Source organism: Lonchura striata, chromosome 2 (assembly GCF_050655825.1).
Source record: "Lonchura striata isolate lonStrDom1 chromosome 2, ASM5065582v1, whole genome shotgun sequence".
Taxonomy (NCBI): Eukaryota; Metazoa; Chordata; class Aves; order Passeriformes; family Estrildidae; genus Lonchura; species Lonchura striata.
This window is the reverse complement of record NC_140704.1, coordinates 36,870,356-36,891,365: the sequence shown is the minus strand read 5'-3', so window position 1 is coordinate 36,891,365 and position 21,010 is coordinate 36,870,356. Positions and strand designations below refer to the sequence as shown.

General features: G+C 35.3%; 1 protein-coding gene across 2 annotated transcripts in view; it reads right to left on the bottom strand.

Moving 5' to 3' along the window:
• The window catches only part of KCNH8 (potassium voltage-gated channel subfamily H member 8), a 186,575-nt gene that overhangs the window by 114,419 nt on the left and 51,146 nt on the right, over nucleotides 1-21,010 (bottom strand). For both annotated transcript variants that reach the window (XM_085568971.1, XM_021538123.4), the window contains exon 2: nucleotides 9,395-9,628. In XM_085568971.1, coding sequence (XP_085425097.1) covers nucleotides 9,395-9,628 — 234 coding nt within the window. The remainder of the gene's footprint in view (nucleotides 1-9,394; nucleotides 9,629-21,010) is intronic.

Genomic DNA, 21,010 nt, shown 5'->3' with positions numbered 1-21,010 from the left:
AATGATGAAACTGACTTATATGGGAACAGGTGGTTGTGTTAACATTTTCATATGAGTGGTAAGGAAGACTCAAGAGCTTGTTTCCCCTACTTCTGTGTGATCACAAGATCACACTTGTATCCTGGAAATAAGTCTCCTTACAAGTTTGAACAGTCAATGTAGATCTATTCCAAAATATATTTTTAATTTATTAATGCATCCAAAATGGATTCATTAGAAAATTTATTTCTCAAAGCAGAATACAGTTGTGTCCCAAGAATTTGGTAAATGAAAGATGATAGTAAGATTCTGTAATAATGAAGCAAAAATTCTATTTCAGTATGAATAAGTATGGAATTAATAATCCTGTGGAGTTGATTTAAAAATAGCTCCCCAATCAGATAATATACCCTATGGAGTACCATGTGCACTTGTTCAAATCTATTATATCTCATCAGAGATACACAAATCCATCCCTCCATATCTCCCCAGCCTTTTCTGTGCCTAGCTTCAACTTATGCTCTGTCCCTTCTGCTCCCAGGTAATCCAGTGCCTCGTGTGCCATATGTCTCACATTGCCCTGCATGTCCAACTTTCTCTTCCACTGCTGCCATGACGGAGAGATGAAAAGAGGGAAAGGATGCCCTAAGAGAACACCCCTTTCAACACAGCAGTCTCCTATCCTTGCCTCTCCTGCTAACTGCCAATGTTAAGCTGAGAGAAGCTTAATTCACACCCCCAGAGTTTCTGTTTGTCACTTTTTGGACATAGACTGTCAGTGTTATGGCAGCTCCTAGTTTGAGTGTGTGTTTTTTCCAGCCTTAATGGGACAGTCTCTGCATGCAACAGCTAGTACAATCTGCAGTGAATGTTTTATACAATTTGATTTATGAGCTCCAGCACATCTACATTTCAGCTTTGTTTACTCAGCTTTCTGGTCTTTCCTTGTATAGCTCCACTATCTTCCCCAGTTAATAAAACCATTTCAAAATCCTCTAGTTACCCTGAGTTTCCTTGAACAAAAGCAGAGAACTAAGCAATGCTTTTAATGCCTTATGAGATACATTTCCTTAAGCGTACCACTTTCTTTTTGTCTGCCCAAATTTCCTTTTCCTATCTCCATCCAGATTAGAAAAAAAATGACATTTAGGGAAATAAGTACTGCCCTGATGCAATACATTTACTGGATTGCAGTTATGACAATTAGCAAAACACACAGGATTATCTAAAAACTAAGTTAAGTCAGTGAGATGTATTCTGTTTAAGTGCAAAAAGCTTCAGGGCAGACTTATAAACATTTTCAGTCTGCAACTTACTTTCCCTCTCCTTCCAATGATAATTACTTTGTCACAGTTATATTAGTACAGGACATTCAGCATTTGTCAACTAACTCATGGGAAAATAATAATTGAGACAATGTACTTATATAAACAAATATACAATATCTATGGCTAAAATGAAAAATAACCCAACCAAACAAAAGCAACAGAAAACAAAACAAAATGCATTTTCTTCAATAGCTTTATACAGACTGCTTCAGAAATAGTCAGGCTTGATCCTTCCTGATCAGTTTAATCTTTACTTCATTGTTTTCACTCAAGCAATTTCCAAATAAGCCAAATTTTCTTTCCATTGATTACTTTCAGAGTCAACATGTAGATATAAACACAGCAGTAAATATGTTTTCTCAGCCTACGGAGGGATGCACTTCTGAAAAGAAGGCAAGAATTTTTTTTTTTAAAACAGGATGATCTCTCATATAAATTATGTATATCTGGATATATATTTATATATATATAAATAGATATAGATATAAAAATATAAATATAAAATAAAATATAAATATAAAAAATAAAAACATATTTATTATTCTGAAACTTCATCTTATATTTTCACATCTGAAGGAGTTAAAGCACACATTCACCTAAATATAGCCATGTTTCCAAATTACATTCTTTTGCTTTTAGGCTCATTATTTTATAATCTGAAAAGAGAGACTTCAAAGATTATGTGACATTTACTGCAATCAAAAAACCCAGCAATCACCAAACAGACCACTACACCTATGAAAAAAAAAAAAATCACTTTTTCAGGTTTAAAAAACAAGTGATAATTATATAAACTATAATATCTGCAAAATATTTTTGTGATTCTCACTTTAGTGTCTCTGGCAGTGGCAGCCACTAGAAACAGAAGTCTGGAGTCTGCACAATGGGAGATCACCCAGCACTGGAAGAGATGCTGGCTGCAACCTCATGCTTATTCATAAAGTTTTCTAAAGGCATGACATGGAGAAAACGGGGATTCTGCTGGTTACTCATCCACTTACATTGAAAGGCTACATTTTAGAAACTGATCAATTTATTTTACACTGCTTCTCCCACAGGGTTAGATCAGAGAATATTTTGCTTTATAATACTTGTCTGTAATCCTTGTCCTATCTGTTAATATTATTCAGAACATTTCAGCAAGTTTAGAGATTTTCTGTTGAGGCTGTGATTCAAGAACTTGAACCTGTACTTCATATGCAGTCTGTGGGCACCTTTCTGGAAAGAGGGAGATAAAGCTGGGACCTGAGATGGAGCTGAGTCATGGATATGAGCAGATAATTCCATCCTATCAGGTTTGAGGTTTTTGTACAGAAGGGTTTCGAAACACACACTGAACAATTATGTAACATTGTAGAGAGGATTAATCTTCCCAATTCACCACTTCAGTCATGTGAGCACTTGTTGTAAACAGTCTCTGAGCCTGGCCAATGAAACAAATTATAGTAACCTCACTAGCTGGAAAGCAGCAGGTTTTAACCTTCTAGTTATTCAACTGCTCTATGAACTCAAGCTGCTTTTGCAATTCCCTGCCCAAATCAGTGAGAGGGTTCAGCAGGCAGTGCTAAGGTGAGCCTCCCATCACCTTCCAAAAAAACTGTGGAGCTAAATCAAGAAGCCATCATGGTGGTCAGCCCAGGAGGTGGCAAATAGTCTGCATCATAATCCAGAAGGTGGATTTAGGGATCAGGGACAAAATAAGGAAATGGCAGCAGAAGAGAGGCATATGGCCATCTTGAGAAATGACACCTCGAACTTTCTTTGTCCAAGAGCAGCCTAACTCACGGTGAAGCACAGGCACCCAAGTCAGCTTCTGGTCAAAGCTTGATTTAAATCTCATAAAAAAATAAAAGACAGCAGACTCAGTATGGTCATAAGATTGTGAGAAAAATTCAAAGAAAAACATGACTAGTCAAATGTCTTACGAACATCCTACCGCCAAATTAATACCATTATCCCTTACTAAAAATGGAGGTATAAGAAGTAGCACAATGAAATGTCTTTTAAAAACTAAAAAAAGATCTAAAAAAAAAAAAAAAAAAAAAAAAAAGAAGCATTCAGAAGTACCAACAGCCATTCATGTTAGGTGCAGCTGGAAGCCCAGGGAGACTGTGTGGAAACACTAATTGCATCTGTTAGCAGTGAAGGGCATCAAGTTGTAGCAATATAACAAGGAACAGGAAAATTTCATACAGATTTATTTACATATCAATGTGGTTCTAGAAGAACAAGTCTTGTCCCAGTGAATTATGCTTTTAATGCATCATGTTGCTGCTGAAAGAAGCTATTAGCCAATATCACTGTGAATGTATCAGAACGAAGTATCAGCACTGTCAGTGAGTCTTTCTGATGTCTTGTTAGATTCTAGAAAAGGTTCTCAGATGGCTTAGATCACATTGCACATGGAATTTTGCTGCGTTTCTTTTTTTCTTGTTACTGAAATTTATCCCTTTGTTCTGTCTTTCAGGCTTTTGCTGACCACTTCACCCAGGCTCTGTAAAGTTTTAGCCAGGGCACCACAGAGGAGCACAAGCCTGCTCTGTCTTCCTCTTGTGCTGCAGAAGCTGGGTCTGTTTCTAAAACATCAAAACGTTTCAGAGATACACATTGCCTCTCATCAGAAGCCATGGGCCAAGAAAATGAGGGGTTTGGAGAGAAAAGGAGACAAAAATTCCCTATTCTGTGAAACAGAGGAAAATAAGGACATGTCTTCTGTCTATATAAGGTACGAGGCTTTTTAACAAGGAAGACTTCCCAAAAAGCAATGAAATTTCTTAATGATTAATGAGTTAAATGAAAGGGGGAAATGAAAAAGAATAAGAAAACAGAAAAAGAAAAAAATGAAAAAAAAGAGAAGAGAAAAGAAAAGGAGAAAGAAAAGAGAAAAAGAAAGAAGAAAATATAAAATATTCTTTTATAAAGTTACAAATTTTTTTATGGCTCAGTTAATTGCAATTAGATATTACCTCCAGATTAATCTTTCGGTCTTACTTGCTTTTTTTTATTTCCCTCCTCTTGTATTCGTACTATAATTTAGCAAGCCAACCACAAAAGCTTTTTAGCTTTCTTATTTTTAGATGAGATTTTCAAGGCAGAGAAGCAGTGAAGCAGCAGTGAGGCCACATTGCTACAAACTGCTCTGTCAAGCAACTTGTCAAGGGGCTTTCTCTACATTAGTAAGTAGAGAATTGTCACTAAAAATAGTAGAAAGTAGTCACAAAAAAAAGTGAGGTGTCTGTACAGATTTTTTTTTTTACAGTCAGAAAATTCCAATAAATGCCTCTTTTCTTACTGCTGGGCTTAACTTCCAAAAGACATGGTGTATTTCAGGAGTTTATTAAAGAAGGCAGATACTTTCTGTAGGGAAGCTTGAGGAAAACCCGATTTTCTTTCCTTTTAAAAGAAATTAATTTCTCTTCAATGTCTTCATAATTCTTCTACAGTTTTAAATAACACTGAATTATTTTTCTAAAAAAAACCACCTTTTTTGTTTTCCTCACACAAGAAATGCATTAAATATAAATGATGTTGTGTAGCCTTTGCTATTCTTTAGCCATGTTACTCAGCCACAAACATGGCAGAGGCAATGGATGATGTCTCATGGCCTGAGCCTTATTTAATTTACCTATGTTTGTCACTGCTGTTCATGTGAGAACACTCAGACTTCAAACAGCCTGATGAATCCAGGAGCTCAGTAAGAGGGTCTGACTTCCACCCTTTCTCTACTCATATTCTGCCTATGTGAAATACCTTAATCCCGACCTTCCAGATATGGAGACAGCCTTATCAAAAATATTCTCATGCAGTGATGAGAAGGGATAAAATACTTTGATTTAATCTTACTGACTTGTAATAAATGAAGAAATAAATAAATAAATGCAGAAATCATATCTTCCTGACCTTATAATTTACTTACCAAACCTTTAGGGACCAAGAACATGCCTAAGACATAACCCAGAAAGTGCTTAAATCACTGTACACATAGAAGCTGACAAAATGTCCCTTGAGTCCTGTTAACTGTCACAGACAAAGCAAACTCTTCTTCCAACAAAGTCCTAAGGCACCTTGTGAAGATAGTCCCAGCAATACCCACTTGCTCCAGCCCTCTTACAGTGGGGATTTTTAACTGTGCACAAAGGCTTGTGCAAACAGCCTTTTTTCTGGGATGCACACATATGATGGTCGACACAGTGGAGTTTCTTAAATGTCCATAGATTACAAGTGGCCACTGCTGATTACACTGTTTTTCACACAGCTTAGACATACACAGAAAGAGGCCAATTTCCTTTCAGTGAAAGAGGGCTGTGGAGCTATTGCATGTTTTAAAGGGCTGTGTGTAAGTACAGACCTCTTTTCAAACACTACAAAGGTAATGTTGAGACAAAGAAAATAGATCTAATGGGGTCATAGGGGACCCAAGCTGTGACCTTCTCAGTGACTGAAGATGGAGAGCTTAGACTGGACTAAGTCACTGATTATAGGGCTTATTGTAGCATTATCTTAGGCTGTAACAGAAAAGGAAAAATTCCACACAGCTGCTTAATTGTACTTCAGTTTGAGGGAATGTGAAGACCTCATTTAACTACCTGTACTTGCTGTTGACATATTTCAGAAGAGGTCTGACAGGGAGAAAAAGAAGGGTTTATTTAAATATAGCTCCTCAGCATAGTGTCCAACTGCATTTAGATTGTTCTAAACAAGAGTTCTAGGAATGAGCATTTTTTTCACAACTCATTTGAATTCCAAAAGGTTAATTTGCATTTCTATTATCATAATTGACAAGTTAATTTGTTGCAGATGTTTTAAAGAAAATGAGGAAATAGTAAGAGAAAAAAAGTTTAAAAATCAACTCCTAAGCAATATAATTTTCAAACTTTCTGAAGAATGCAGAAATCATAAAATTCCTTGTCTTTTAATAGTCTCCTTTTCTGATTGTCTTCAAGAAACTACTATAGTTCTGTCAAAGAAAAAGCAAGAAACTTTCTGAGGAACCAAAATAAATACTAAAACTATGATGAAAAGTATATTTTGAGTTGAATTTTCAAAAGACGTCCCTCTCTGAAGCTGCTGTATCTGCTGCCATGGTTCTAATATTGCTCTGTTGCTAGTATGGCAGAAAATGTTCAGGATGAGGAGTTACAACCAGTTTATCCTGTACTATGAATTCATTAAAATTCCCAAATGAGACACACATAGAAAAAAGTTCTTATCCACTTGTGGTCTCAAAAGGATTGGTCAGAGCACAACTTCTTAAGATCATTCTCCTCTTGAAATCTACACCCAAATGACAAAGACAAGGAAATACTGCGGTTCATCCAACACAAACAGAAAATCCACTTTACTCAGATTCTCATGCAACTCCTTGCACACCACTCTTGCTGCAGAATCAGCTCAAAGCATGATTGCAATTTCCATGAAATTGCATGTGGACTGCTGGGGTTGCTTTAGTTATAGCAATCATTCCTTTAATTAACAATTACTGAGCAAAGGTGCTATGTGAATTCTTTAATGATGGTTAAATAGCTGTGAAAGTTCCATATTCAAGTGTAATAAATTCATATCAAAGCTGCTTGTTTAGAATGAACAGTCTAATTTAATGATAAAAACTGAATCAGCTTTGAAATAAGTTTAAATCAAATTTAAAATATTGAAAATTGTGACACTTGAGGAATAGATGCATGACCAAATCCAGAAAAACAAATTGAGAATAAATTATTGTATTCATACACCCATGTCCCTAATAGTAATTTTTCATGATAATGTTTTACTAACTATTAAAATTTCAAGAAGAATTTCGTGAGCTCAGAATTACCCTTGAGGCTTGGAAGTGCTCGTTTGGTCTTGTAGCTAGGCCTACAAACCAAGGCTGCTCTAAATAGCAGATTAAAGGCAGATGGGGGTTCCCCTCTGACACCCTAAGGCCCTAACAGGACACTGAAATATGGCCCTGTGATAACTAGGCATTAGTAGCAACTTGTCTCCCACTGACCCATGCTCCTGGGATTATACCAGCCCAAAAAAATCAACAATTTTCCATATTGGATATACTGGAATGTATCCATACTATCTTTTCAGGGATATTATTCCCAAAGTTCTTATGTCTTAAAATATTTTTAAAACTTTCTCTGGAAAAAAAAAAAAAGTTGGATAAGCTTAACAGATCCAGAAGTTCAATTTTTCCTCTGAAAATAAACCCAAACCCAAACCCAACCCAAAAGACATTTAGCTAAAATGGCTGATTTGTCAAATTCAGGGCCTGCTCTTTGCAGTTCTGTTGAAAAACCAAGATTATTTCTTAGGATAAATTTAGCTTTTATATAAGAAACTCTCACGTTATTTTAATACCTATTCATTTCTGTTTCCCAGTAGTACAGAAACACATGGAAATGAAAAATATAATGGGCAGTCGGAGAAATTTATTCTTATTCAGAAAATGTATTGGGGAAGCTTCCAGTTAAATTATACAGAGGGATGCATGTACGATGTATACTGGGAATTCTTTTTGCCTCTACAATTTCTCTTTATCTATTTATTTGTGATTCAGCTACTTCTCTGATAATTGACCTGCAATCTCTTTCTGCCTGTGTTAATCATACCTATTACAGATTTGAAGCACCCCTTCAAAATGTAATCACAATTTATCATTCAGGACAAAGACAATGAAATGAATGTCTTAGCTTCTTTAATTTAAATACCTTGAAATATCCTCTTATCATACCCAGTTATCACTATAGAAAAGTGGAAAAAAAGCAGCTCTTATCCTTCCAGGTTAAAACAATTTCCCCCCTATATTCAGACATGTTTTACAACTTGGAACTACTTTATTTGAATAACCTTCCTTAAAACATTTCAAGAAACTGTGTGAGTCTCTTCTGTATGCTAATAAACAAAACCAAACACACTCACATACTCCTAAACCTCACCAAAAAGTCAAGGCAAGGAAGCATTTAGCAGAAGTTTCCATATTAAATTCAAACTTTCATATTATGAGGAGCAGCAAGCAACACCAGCCAGCTAAGGAACATTCTTCCTTTTCTTTGTTAGTGAAACTGAAGCTGCCTTCTCCTAACATTCCAAATCACTTTGTTGTCATTATGCAGTTATCACTTTTAGATAATAACTTCTTAAAGCATATAATTACATTAATATTATTTGAAAGGAAAATGTTTCATTAATAAATAATTAAGAAGAGAAGACATATGAGAGAGATGTGGTCTAGACATATGCCTATAAACTCTAGCCATATAATAAAAGAGAAAATGATACTCAACACCCATGGATCCATTGAGTCCGTGGATCACTCTGCTTCTGTTACCCTGGTTAAAATCCTGCCATTATCTCAGTGTCACCTGTTTGAAGATCACATGAATGTGGCAATAGGAATATATGGAATAGGCAGACTGAAGGAGCCTGATTTAAATGAAAGAAGCTGGGAAGTCTGCATCATGGGCTGCTCTCTTCCATGCCTCATGCATCTTGACTATGAAAATGTCCTTATAAATGCCTTACCATAGGAGTGAAAACTTTGCTGGCGCAACTTGAAATTTCCTGTGGTCTATGGAGTTGCTTAATGCCTGTAAATTTTCTTTATGTGACAATACCTACTTGAATATATTTTTTTTACTTTTTGAAAGACATTTTTATTATGTTTATGTGTAGTAGCTGTTGAGAAGAAATCACTTGGCTCATTCAGATATTTGAGCATTTTACTGATGTCATTGAAAAATTTATGCAGCTTTTCTTGTGGTGAACATGAATATTTTCATTCCAGCTTTAGCAGTAAGAGGCAAAAAATTCAGTATAAGAAAAAGCAGAAAAAGCAGTGTCATATTGACTGCAAAAAAGTCTCACAATGCAGTTTAACACCCTGAATTTCATCTATTCAGCTTTGTAACATATTTATATAAAATCAATAACATCAATATAAACATGGTCGTAATGTGTAGCCTACTGTCATTATTCAAATCTACTATTTTAAACTTGATGATAGACACACTAAATTAGTACTTAGAAATTATCAGTATATATTATGTGCATTTATGCTGTTTCATTCTTTATGACTAACAGAACAGGAAAGAAAGACTTACCATTCTTCTTATAGAACATGATTTCTCCTTTAAATTCTATCTTTTCCTCCAACGATTTCTCAATTTGAAGAATCATCTGCTCATTTGTTTCAGCACCAAGTAAGAATTTACAGCTGCAGCTCTTCTGCATGACTTCAGTCCGTGCAAATCCAGCAAGTTCACAGAAGCCATCAGAGCAGTAAACGATAGGGAATCCCTTAGCCACCTGAGCATTTGCAAGGATGAAGTTACTATCTGCAGAAGAACACAAAAGTAAAATATGAATTAAAGTATAAAATCTACACTGCTTGACACAGTACTTTCTTTAGCATCACAGACAGATGCAACCAGACAGATACTTAAAAGCAAAGTCCCAGCCGCCTGCAAACCAGGATCCAACTTCTGATTTCAGACTAGTATTCTGAAATTAAGTCAAGGATCTAGTCCACAGATCATATTCAATAGTTATTCATGGCTTTGTACAGTTTGCCTCATTGTCTTCTCAAGGAATACTTTTTGATAGTAGCCTCTGTGATGGATACCAACACACTAAAACAACCACTTGACCAAAGACTGGTGAAATATATCTAAATTTTGGAAAAAATTCTAAAGTTATGCTGTCACTCAGACTACTCTGCAGTCTGAACAGACAGAGCTACATCATAAAAACACAAAAATCTCCATGGTCTCAATAAGATAATGTTGACATATGTCAACAAACTAATTTATTCTATATAATTTTGCAAGCGAATCCTTAAAAACACAGTTGAGTGACACACCAGGCTACATGTAATTAGGGACATTCTAAACTACAAGGAATTATTTGTCCTTTATGGGAGGTGGGGTTGATTTACAGTATTTTTGTTTGGTTTGTTTGTTTTATTTATTGTCCATTTGTTTGGTTTTTCTTGTTTTCTTTGTTTTTCCTTTTTTTTTTTTTTTGAGGAAAAAAGATTTCATTCAAAATCAGTCCCTGTCATTTGGAGCCACACCATACTTCTCCCATATGAAACAGGTACATCAAAGATTCACCATTCTGTTATACTTAATGCTCTATATTTTTTCAGTCTGTTTAAGTTGCACCTATAATGTATGATACCTTCAAGAGTAGCATATTGACATGGACATCAATCAAATAAATGTAGTGTCCTAATTTGATTTCAAATGTTTGGCAAATCTAAAAATTTAACCTATTGGCAGCCTAATAGCTTATTCCCATCCCTCTCTGAAATGCTTTTGAAGGCTTTGCACCTCAGAACTTCATCTTCAACCCATATCAACGGCTCTTACCCTTTAGAGTATTTTTCAGTTTTCAGGGACACCCTTTCCAGATAACATATGAACTTCTCATACAGGTGTTTTGCCTGTGTTTCCTTGTCTTGAAGTGAAAAAAAAAAACAGAAACAAAAAACCAACAACAACAAAACCCAAAACAAAAAACCAAAACCTTTTATGGGCAGAATCTGTCTACATTTCACATTGAGTGAGGAAAAACTATTTTTTGTCCATTGCTCATTAAGAAATGTTTACCTTGCAGCTTGCTAGCAGGAGCTTAGGAGAAGTGTAGTCCCAAGACAGACACCTCTCATCTTTCAGACTTATGTGCAAGTGAATTCATGTATATGTATTAAGGGTATTAAGGGGAAATACTATTAACTAACCTGTAATCCCTTGATAAATATTCATAAATTTAAAGAGAAAGAAATGAATTATTTTAATGGAAAACTCAGGTTGCTATACCTAATCCCCATACAGGGATATATTATCTATTATTGGGAAGGGAGAGACAGAATCCATACACTAAAATAGAGGAAAAATAAGTCTGTTTTTCAATCTGAACTGTCACAGAGTTCTACATCTGTGAAATCCCAAAAACCAGCTATGTTACTCTTTAATTACCCAAGGGATAAAATACTATGTCTTATACTGCTTTCAGTATTTAAAGACAATGGAGGTTTATTAAGTGATCAGTTTTTCTATAAAGACTTTCCTTTAGTTATCCACATTTTGTACAAATTTAATTAAATTCTTTCAATAAATGATTGTTATGTTAAAAGAGTCTTTTCCAATTTACCAAATAATGTGTTTCTAAAATGCATTCTGGTTCAGTGCAGTGCTTGACTTAGCCTGTCATTTTCATTTGCCTAACTGGGGAATAAGTATCATTACCATTCATGCACTAACATGCTGCTCCCCCTGTCAACACAAAACTAAATCTCCACACTGCCAAAAGAATTAAAATCATATGCTTGCAGTGCATAATGAAAGTGTGACGGTGCAAGACCAGCAGATCATTCATATCAAATATATTTGTAGCTAGTAAATTAATTTACTTCTCTGATTCTTGTTGTTTACAATACAATTATGTGATGCAAAGACTGCTGTGGGATTTTGTTTTTCTTTATAATTCTAATTGTTGTGAGATATATGAAGCAGAATAAGGAACACCAAAAGTACACAAAAGGTGGGGAGGATGTGCAGTTGTGAATGAATGTCATTATGAACAGGAACACACTGGAGCTTACCAAGCATACCATGGTTCGATGAAAAATATAAGGAAGCTAAATTCTATTGTCAGTTACACCAAAATGAACCCAGAATAATTGTGGTTGCTTTAACAATCATGGAATAAACCAGTTTACTTATAAATGCCAATCCAGTACAAGCTAGAATAACAGCCAATCTTTCTCTTAATATCACCACGTGTCTGATAAGACTTGTAAGCCTAATTTTACTGAACTTTTTGAGTACAACAGCAAAGAAACAGGAAAATACAATCAGAATTATATTTGCTGCTCTTCTTGAGCTTGAATTTCAAATAAAATAATGAGAGATGCACCTATAATCCCAAATTAAGGGACATATCTAAATTGTTGAAAATTTTTTTGTCATACTAAAAAGGACCAAGAAACATTATGCCCAGTAATTCCATGTATCATCCAATTCTTCAGTAACATTTATAAAGTAATTAAAATTTACCTATTACATAAAGCAAATTTAAATAAAAGCCCAATAAGCCCATACCTTAAAATATTCTTGTTAAAAGTTTGTTTAGTTCTGTAATTTTTTATGCCTTCAAATCCTTAATAACCTTTGCTATTATTCATATATGTAAAATGCTATAAAATATTTCAAAAAGAAAAATAAATTACATTTTCTTGAGAATAATTTATAAGAAACTTATGGACTGGAAGACAACACATTTTTTTATTTTTGAACTTGTAATAGGACAGTTGCAATGAGTGATACAAACCTGTTGGTGTATATATTTTGGTATATGTTTGTGTGTAGATTGCAACACTTCCATAATAATAGAGAAGTTGTTGAATTCCATATTATACTTTCAGCACATTGGCTTGAATTTTAAGTTATTTTATTGATCAGGTTGGTTGATCAGCAGACAATATTAGATTACTGGTGAATGTTTCTTTTTAATTTTATTTTAAGATAAGAAAATACATCAAAGCAAAATATTTGACCTATTGAGAAAGATGTAACCCTGAGCCTTTACAACAACAGAGTAGAGCTGCTGAAAATCTGTGTAAGAAAGAACGGATTTGGAGTATTGAGGAATAAATCTGGTGCAGGTAACTTAGTTTGCCAACTGCACACTGAGATGCAAATTGAGCTCTAGGTGGGAACTCGAAACAAGAGACCATGAGCTGCCAACCCTTTGTGTAAAGAAGGGTGGTGCCAGCTGGGTGGATGGACTCTGGGAGACACAGCAGGAGCAGAGGACTCAGGAGAAAGAGACTTGTGTGAGAAGAGACTGTGAGGATATAAAATCCTTGGGTTTCCTTTGCTCAGGGTCCTCCCCAGAGGCACCAGCTGGGGCTGTTTCTGTGCTGCTGTGCCATGAATAAAAGTCTTTATGGAAAGAGTCAGCTGAGCTCTGCTCTGGGAAAGCTGGGGTGGATCTGGGAGGGAAACCTGGTCTGGCTGTGTGGATGTGGGCGTGTGGGGAGTCAAGCTGGCACCTGTCAGGTCACTGCAGCCACCCACAGGGAAGGGGCCGCGGTGCCAGCAGTGAAATTCTCTGAGCTGGGAGTGAGACTGACAGAGACTCCAGAGAATGGGCAGACTGGATGTTTTTTTAACCACTCGATTCTAGGTTTTCAGCTCAGAAAATAAGTGTTTAAAGTCTCTGCAAAATAAATTTTAAAAATTCAAATTGGATGTTTGTATAATAGCTTTGGATAAAAATTCTTGATTGTTTGTCCAAGCCTGGGAGAGCAGTGTGAAGGATGATTTAAAAGTGCTTCTGCTAAGATGAGAAAAGAAGCCTAAACACAAAATATCCAACATTCACGAGGTTTTTCTTTAGCACCAAATCAGCAAAGATGGAGGAATATGAAAGAGGTCTCTGGCTTGCCAGTACTACTTAAAAGGAGATTTCTTTCAATTGTGATTATTTTACTTTAAGCTCATTTTCCATGAAGATCAAGTTACTTTTTCACATGAAAGTTTGAAGGAAGACTATTAGGAGCTTGCATGCCTGCCTTCATTTCAGAAATAGAACATACTGGAGAGGACAGGACATTGATCAATGGAAGACTCATGTGGTTTTCAGAAATCTCTGCCAGAAACACAGCATAAAGCCAGAGACAATCAAATAAGGCAAACCAGAACCATGACAACTATACCTTCAATCACAGGCTTAGACCATGTTGTCCTGCTTCAATGATGTGATACCCAAAAATCATAACTGGAGCAACAGAGATTTAGATCTCATGACATCTGATACAGAGAATCTTATTCAGCAAACATCCCATGATAGAGTTTTAGAAATGAGATAAAGAAAAATGCTTTATGCAATACTCTTCCTCCTAATTAATGTCCACAATTTATCTGACTGTTTGTAATGACAGTGTTACATTTATACTCTGCACTCCCTTCATGAATCCTACTGTCACATCCAGCAAAAAATGACAAAAGGATTTTTGCTTTAATACTGTGGCTATGTCTGCTATAAATCTCATAATTGTGCTTCCCCAGTTCTTTTTACAGTTCTTTTCAAAGTCCAGAAGTTTTCGTGAAGAGAACACCTGACTTCTTTTGCAACTGAGAAAAGCCAACAACCATTCTAAATTTAAATGTTAAATTATTTAATAATTAAAGAGGAAGAAAAAATCCTACAAAAGAAAAAATCCTCAGTAATCGAAAGAGCTGCATTAAATAAGCAAGTGACTCACATAGTTACTCTACATATTGTAGAACAGTCCACAATTCTTCTAGATGAAAGCATGTACTACACTTAGATTTGATTCCACAGATTGTACACAGTCCACTTAACAAGGGAAACCTCATTCCAGGTTCACTCAAATTACCATGACAGAGAACACAACCACATTAACAGTTAAGACTACTGATTAATTGAATGATTAAAGTGCATGAAAACATTTAGCTTTATGTCAGCACATTTAGATGCAAGTGAATTTAATTAGAGCTCAAAATCATTTGCCAGCTATCTTCTTTGAATCTGATCAAGATCAAGATGATTTTTATAATGCATACACTTCTAGACATTAAAATTCCTTTTGAAAAATCTCAGTACAGTTGATTGGGTCACTAATGTGAGGTGAGGATTTATATAGATCTAAGTCAGAAAAAATGCTGATTATACTGATATTTTCTCCCACTTTTCTCTGAAAATTAATTAATATTCCAATGAAATTATAGTAGTACAGTGAGAGGAAAAACGATTGCATTATAAAGTACAAGTATGGATTGATGAACAAAAGACCTACCACTGTAACTTATTGTAACCTTTATAATTGATTGAATTAGCTTACTGATTTCATTATAAGGATTCATAAAATTGGGTAATAGCTACAAATGTGGAGTTATGAATCAGTATTTGAAGTACCCAGCCCCATGGACTCAGCTAAAGGGGTGAGCTTCCAGAGTTCCGACTTGACCTGAGCTGACAGGAATAATTTACAATAAGTAAAAAAGTTCTGAGCTCAGCAGCTAAGAAATAAACCTTTCACTTTGTATTTACAAAATAATATTTAGTCTGACAGTGAAAATGCTTTACAGTATACAATATTTATAGCTACAAGAGTTAATCTGCAATGCAGTTCAGCATGGAGATACCTAAGCGCACTTTGGGCATCTGGTTGCTAAATAATTTCCCAGTCTTATTGATAAACACAAGATCATAAGCCACTTAAGAGACTTGGTATTTAGCGATCTCCAACCCAGCTTCCATTGCCATTAATGCACCAGGTCAATACTGGAATAATGACTGCAGATTTCTGCATGACCTGTAAAATTACCTACTCCTATAAGAAAGCAGACCAAAAAGATAGACTGTATCAGAGAGAAACAAAGTGAAAAACAAAAGCAGTGAAAGTGAACCTCATGGTGAAATGGGCTTCTGGCATCTTAGCGAGGAAAAAAAAATAATTTGTTCCTCCATTAGAAATCTTTGTGCATGTTCCTACTGCTTTTCCAATCTCATTTGAATCTACCTAAACTCTGATTTATAAGAATGAGAAGGACTTGTTGGAATAGTAGTATTGCTGTGGCTGCTCATTTATCATCACAGAGCACCTTTCAAATAAACAATCAGTGCAATTGTAAAGGGTGGACTATAGTAAAGGAGAAAAACTTTCAGTAGAGATGACTTTCAAATTCTTCAAAATTAAGCTCAATTAGCAGAAGCAAATAGCTACATCTTTTTCTCAGAAGGCAATATTAATTAAAGTAAATCTTTGCTTTTGATTTTTTATTTACCTGGAATTACAAACTTACATATGTCAGCTAAATCAAGGTTGCAACAATATATTTCTTTTCCCATTCTTAAACTTTTTGGATATCAACAAAATTTTATTTTTCAGTAAAAAGACTATTACATTATATTTGATGAACTTTATTTGTGTTATTGATTGAGTAGGGACTGCATATGCACTGTGCAGATATAGCTAAAAATGCTATATTGCAGATGTCAAATATTTAAATGCCAGTTTTATGGACATGTTGCAGGTAAAACAGCACATGGCATTGGGGAAAAAAACAGAAAAACGAAGACATTAGCGATCAAGAGATACAGCAACTCACGTGTCACCAGCATGTTGTGACAATGCACAGTGTCATCCAGAAGTTACTAGCTGGGTGCTTGTTTTTCTGACAGAACTAAAGCCTATATCCCTCATGAGGGAGTTCAGCTGCTGTTCAGTTCTTTCTGTGAGTGCCCACTGCACAGCAGGGTGCACAGTTTCACATTTCCAAGAGAAGCATGTTTTGGAATTTCTCCACTAAAATACATGGAAATTTTAAGTCCATCCCCCAGGCACAAGAACCATTTGTTTAGCACAGCTATATTTGATTTGCTGTTTGGTTTTTTTCCCAACTGTTCCATTGTGTTAAGATTTACCTGGAATTTAGAAAAGGAATTGCTATAAATCAAATTAACACTTAGGGTCCTCAGAAGCTCAAATCATATAGCCCAATGATTTAAGAGCCTGGGACCATGACTTGCTTCCAAGTGTTCAACTGAGAAAAAGGTGTGCAGACAATACTTTTCCTGAATAGAAATATTTTCAAAGTCAAGGGCCACATCAAGATATATTTATTGTGATCTGTCCATACCTTCCTTTGTCACTTGTCTGAGTAGAAATGAAATAAGGAGTGGAAAGCTGTTTTGTTTACAGCTGTACTAAGTACTATGTCACCTGCTCAAAATTGGTGCTCAGTTTATAGGCATACTAAATTTTCACCATTTCATAATATTTTGTGGGTTTAGTATTCTACACTTGCCTTTACTACACACATGCCTGATGAACCTATTTATAGTGCAATTGCAGTGGATAACCCTTTGAATATCTGCACTCAATGTATGCACTGCTACTGATAGTGCAATATATGACCAGCCATATGTCACAAATTCTGCTAAGAGAACCAGTGGAAGAATACAAGAAAAAAGACTTACCAGTCATTATTCTTGCACAACTGAGAGGAAGAACATAAGCTAGACATTTTGAAGCCAGTGTGAAATAGTTTTGAAAGATCATGTTCCTGGCTCTTTGAAATCTAATGCTTCTTTCTTCTTATGAGACTGTGTTAATTATGGAGTGGTAGCTAAGGGGCTTGGAAAATATCTTGATGCCATCTATACTGGAACCAGAAACTAAATTTCTTTATAATGTGATGATGTGGAGTTCAAGGACTATTTACCTATCATTGGGAAAGTTTCATCTTGTCATTTGAAGTGGATATGGTCTGGAAGACTCAAAGTGTCCAGAACTTTTTCAGTAAAGAATCACATATTATGAATACACAGCAAAATTGCCAGGGTTTTGAAATTAGTTTTGAGATTTCATGGAAATTTGTTTCCCCTTTAAAGTGACCTTGTTAAAAAAAGTGTGGCTTCTATAAATCCTATATAAAATAATGTTATCAGTAAGTATATAAAGCAAATATTTTCAACACAGAAATATAAAAAGATATTAGTACAAAGAGACTGGAAAATATTTATTATATATATTATAATTATAATATTGTTATTATTATTATATATATCTTCCATTTGCTTCTACCATGCATGGCCAGAAGGTAGTAACTGTTCATATGCTGAGCAAAGAGAATTTTCAGCCACCATTCCCAAGAATGAAGGAGGAGAAATTCCACTTGCAACCCTGGAACTGACCACAGAAGAAAGAGACCAAGCTATCCCCTGTGGAGAGACTCCAGTGAGTCACGAATCATAAACATAGTAATTATCCTCTGATAAAATGAAATGAAAATGTCAAAACCACTATCTTTCAGATACCATATATTGCTATTATATTCTCTGAATAAGAAACTTTTTTCTATTTTATACAAGTGCTACAATAACCTGAAGTTGTTACTCAAAGAGGCTCAAAGCTGATTTTCATGTATACTAGCCCTTATACATAAGTTCTGGGCTTTTCACTGTCTCATTTATAATCCCCTATGACTCCCATGACAATTTCATGACAGGTAGTGGTGAGTTTTACTTATTGATTTTCCCTTATAAATATTGTACTTCAATATTATGGTGTCAGAACTTTAATAGTAACCATTTTGAACCTTTGTAGTTTATATGCTTATCTCTCAATCCCTGAAATTAAAGGATAATCTTGAGTTAATTTTAATGGGGAGAGAAAGCAGACTCCCTTGTGCCTATTCCAGCGAAATGAGTTCTCTGTAAACAGCAAGGATTTCTGAACACAGAGAGTAGGAATACTAATCTGAAATAATGCAGTGGAAAAAAAGCCCGTTCCAAGAATGCTCTTCTGAAAAATTGACACAAATCATATTAAAAATGGTACATAAAATAAGGAACAGTGTCCAGGAAATGCCATTTCCAGAGGGGAGAGCTGCATACCGCACTATCTGCCATAATAAAGAATTACTCAGTATATCTCAAACTCACCCTTTCTGAATAAAAATATCCTAAGAATTTCAATATAGGGATCACTGGCATTGTCTTGAGCAAGATCTGTAAAAAACCAGTACTTTGAAGGTGGAAAATTACGAGAGAGAGATTACAGGTGAGAATGTAATTAAGTTATCATATTCAAAGGAAAACTAATTGTCCTATAGTGGATTTCTCAACTAAGAATGATCTCATAAAAAATCCAGAGGAAAAATGCTGAAAATATGTGGAAGGATGAGTTTTGTTGTAGAATAAACAAGTAGAATAACCTTAATGGAAAAGCAGATGTGGGAAGTAGACATGGGCTATTATTTCTTACAATAAAGTTTCTACGGACCTCCTGAAGGACTGGCACAGTTTACATCAGGAGTACCTGAGCTTGGACCTCCTGATTTATGCAAGATACACAAATAACTATGGAAGAAGCTGCTTGGGGAACCTGAAAGTCTTGAAGTGAACACTGCCATAAGATGGTCTGGAGAAAAATCCAGGTTTTGGCTGAAGAAATGAATATGATCAGAAGATACAAAACATCTGGGACTTATTTGCAATAAAGGAGTACCTATATAAATACACAGTGGAATTGTAAGGGTTTTGAGCACCTTTGAAGAAGAAAAGAACAACTTTGGACTAAGTATTTTCTCAATGAAATAAAACAGGTACAGAAAGAGATTGCTATAAAAAAACCCCAATGAACCGAACTCCTAAGGGCTTAAACAGTGCAGACAAGAGAAGAAATACACCAAAATAATGACAGGACTGAGGAGAGTTACCCAGATCTAGACCTTTTTGTGTCTGCTTGCTTTGTCCTATTTCTAATTATTTTTTACAGGAAATAAAGAGACTAAGTATCACAGAACCTTTGGCATTTCTAAAGCAAAAGTCTTATTCTGCCATGGAAAAAAACCAATACCCCTTCCCACCTCTTTTCCCCAAAGTGCTACCTAAACAAAAAAAACCCAAACCTTATTTCAGAAAGAGACTCTCAGGAGAATAGGCCAGTGCTCAATAATTAATGCAAGTCCCAAACCTCCAAAATCTCAGGAAAATGTTATCTATTAACTGTACTTCAGTGAATCAGTATAATTAGGGAACCAGGTAATGTTTCTGAGATTTCTATCAGTCAAAACATACAAATTCCACTAGGGTTTTTAATGAAATTCCTCTAACTGGTTCAAAATATTTTAAAGTAAAAAAAAAACCAAACAAAAAACAACCAGTTGCTGGCACTATACTTGCTATATAAAAGCAACACAACTTTTTTGTGCTACAGGAATAAGGTATAAGAATGCTGCTGTCTAATTCCAGTGTTGTTATGGGAGGTAGTTCAAAGTCTTGCTTAGTTTTTCTGGAGCCAAATCTGAAGAACATGATGAAAAGTATCTTTCCAAATGGCATCAGGTTCTTGTATCCGGTTGCAAAGTTTTCATGCTAGAGAGAATATCTTTTTTTTCATTCTGAGTGTTTGGAAATTATTTGTAGAAAGATAGATATTCATATCTTTATCTCATCAAGTAAAAGTGGCACTGAGCAAACAGCGAAAAATACTAAAAATACGAAAATAAGGTTCCACAAATTACACTTACTAAAAACACCAAAAGTAGAAGAAAGCTATAAATTACAACATGATTATACTGCCACATTTCCTATGCAATCTGATGCTATAAATGTGGAAATTCGTTGCTGCTCTAAATACTGTTTTGAAAGTAAAAAAATATTTCAGAGACTAAAAATCAGTTGGAGAACTTAACCAACAGCATCTTCTACATCAGCAAAAAATGCTATTTGTAAAACAGGTGGCCAAACCATCTAAGCAGTGTAAAACCTCTCCTTTAACCTCAGTATTGGGGTCAGGAGGTTCAACTCCACTGCAATGGTAGGAAGTGACATCTTCAAGGCGTTGCTCAGAATAAGTACTTATATTTATCATATGTGGAGGGTGTGATGCCCAAAATCCTTCAGGTCTAGCATCATCTTAAAGCACAGGAAGTGGATAATATCAACATCAAGCCAGTATAGAAATCAGAACACTTCTGTACTACATTTACACAGCTAGGATCTAAATGTTGAGTAAATGCACCTGACTGTGCCCATGCCTTTCCTTCTTGCAAATAAAAGTCAAAGAACATCTGTAGGTTCATCTGTAGGGGAGATACTGAAGAACTAATTTCTTGATTTGAAATTACTCTGAGAAAATAGATAAAAGGTGCATTTTTGTTGCTGGTTTTGGTGAT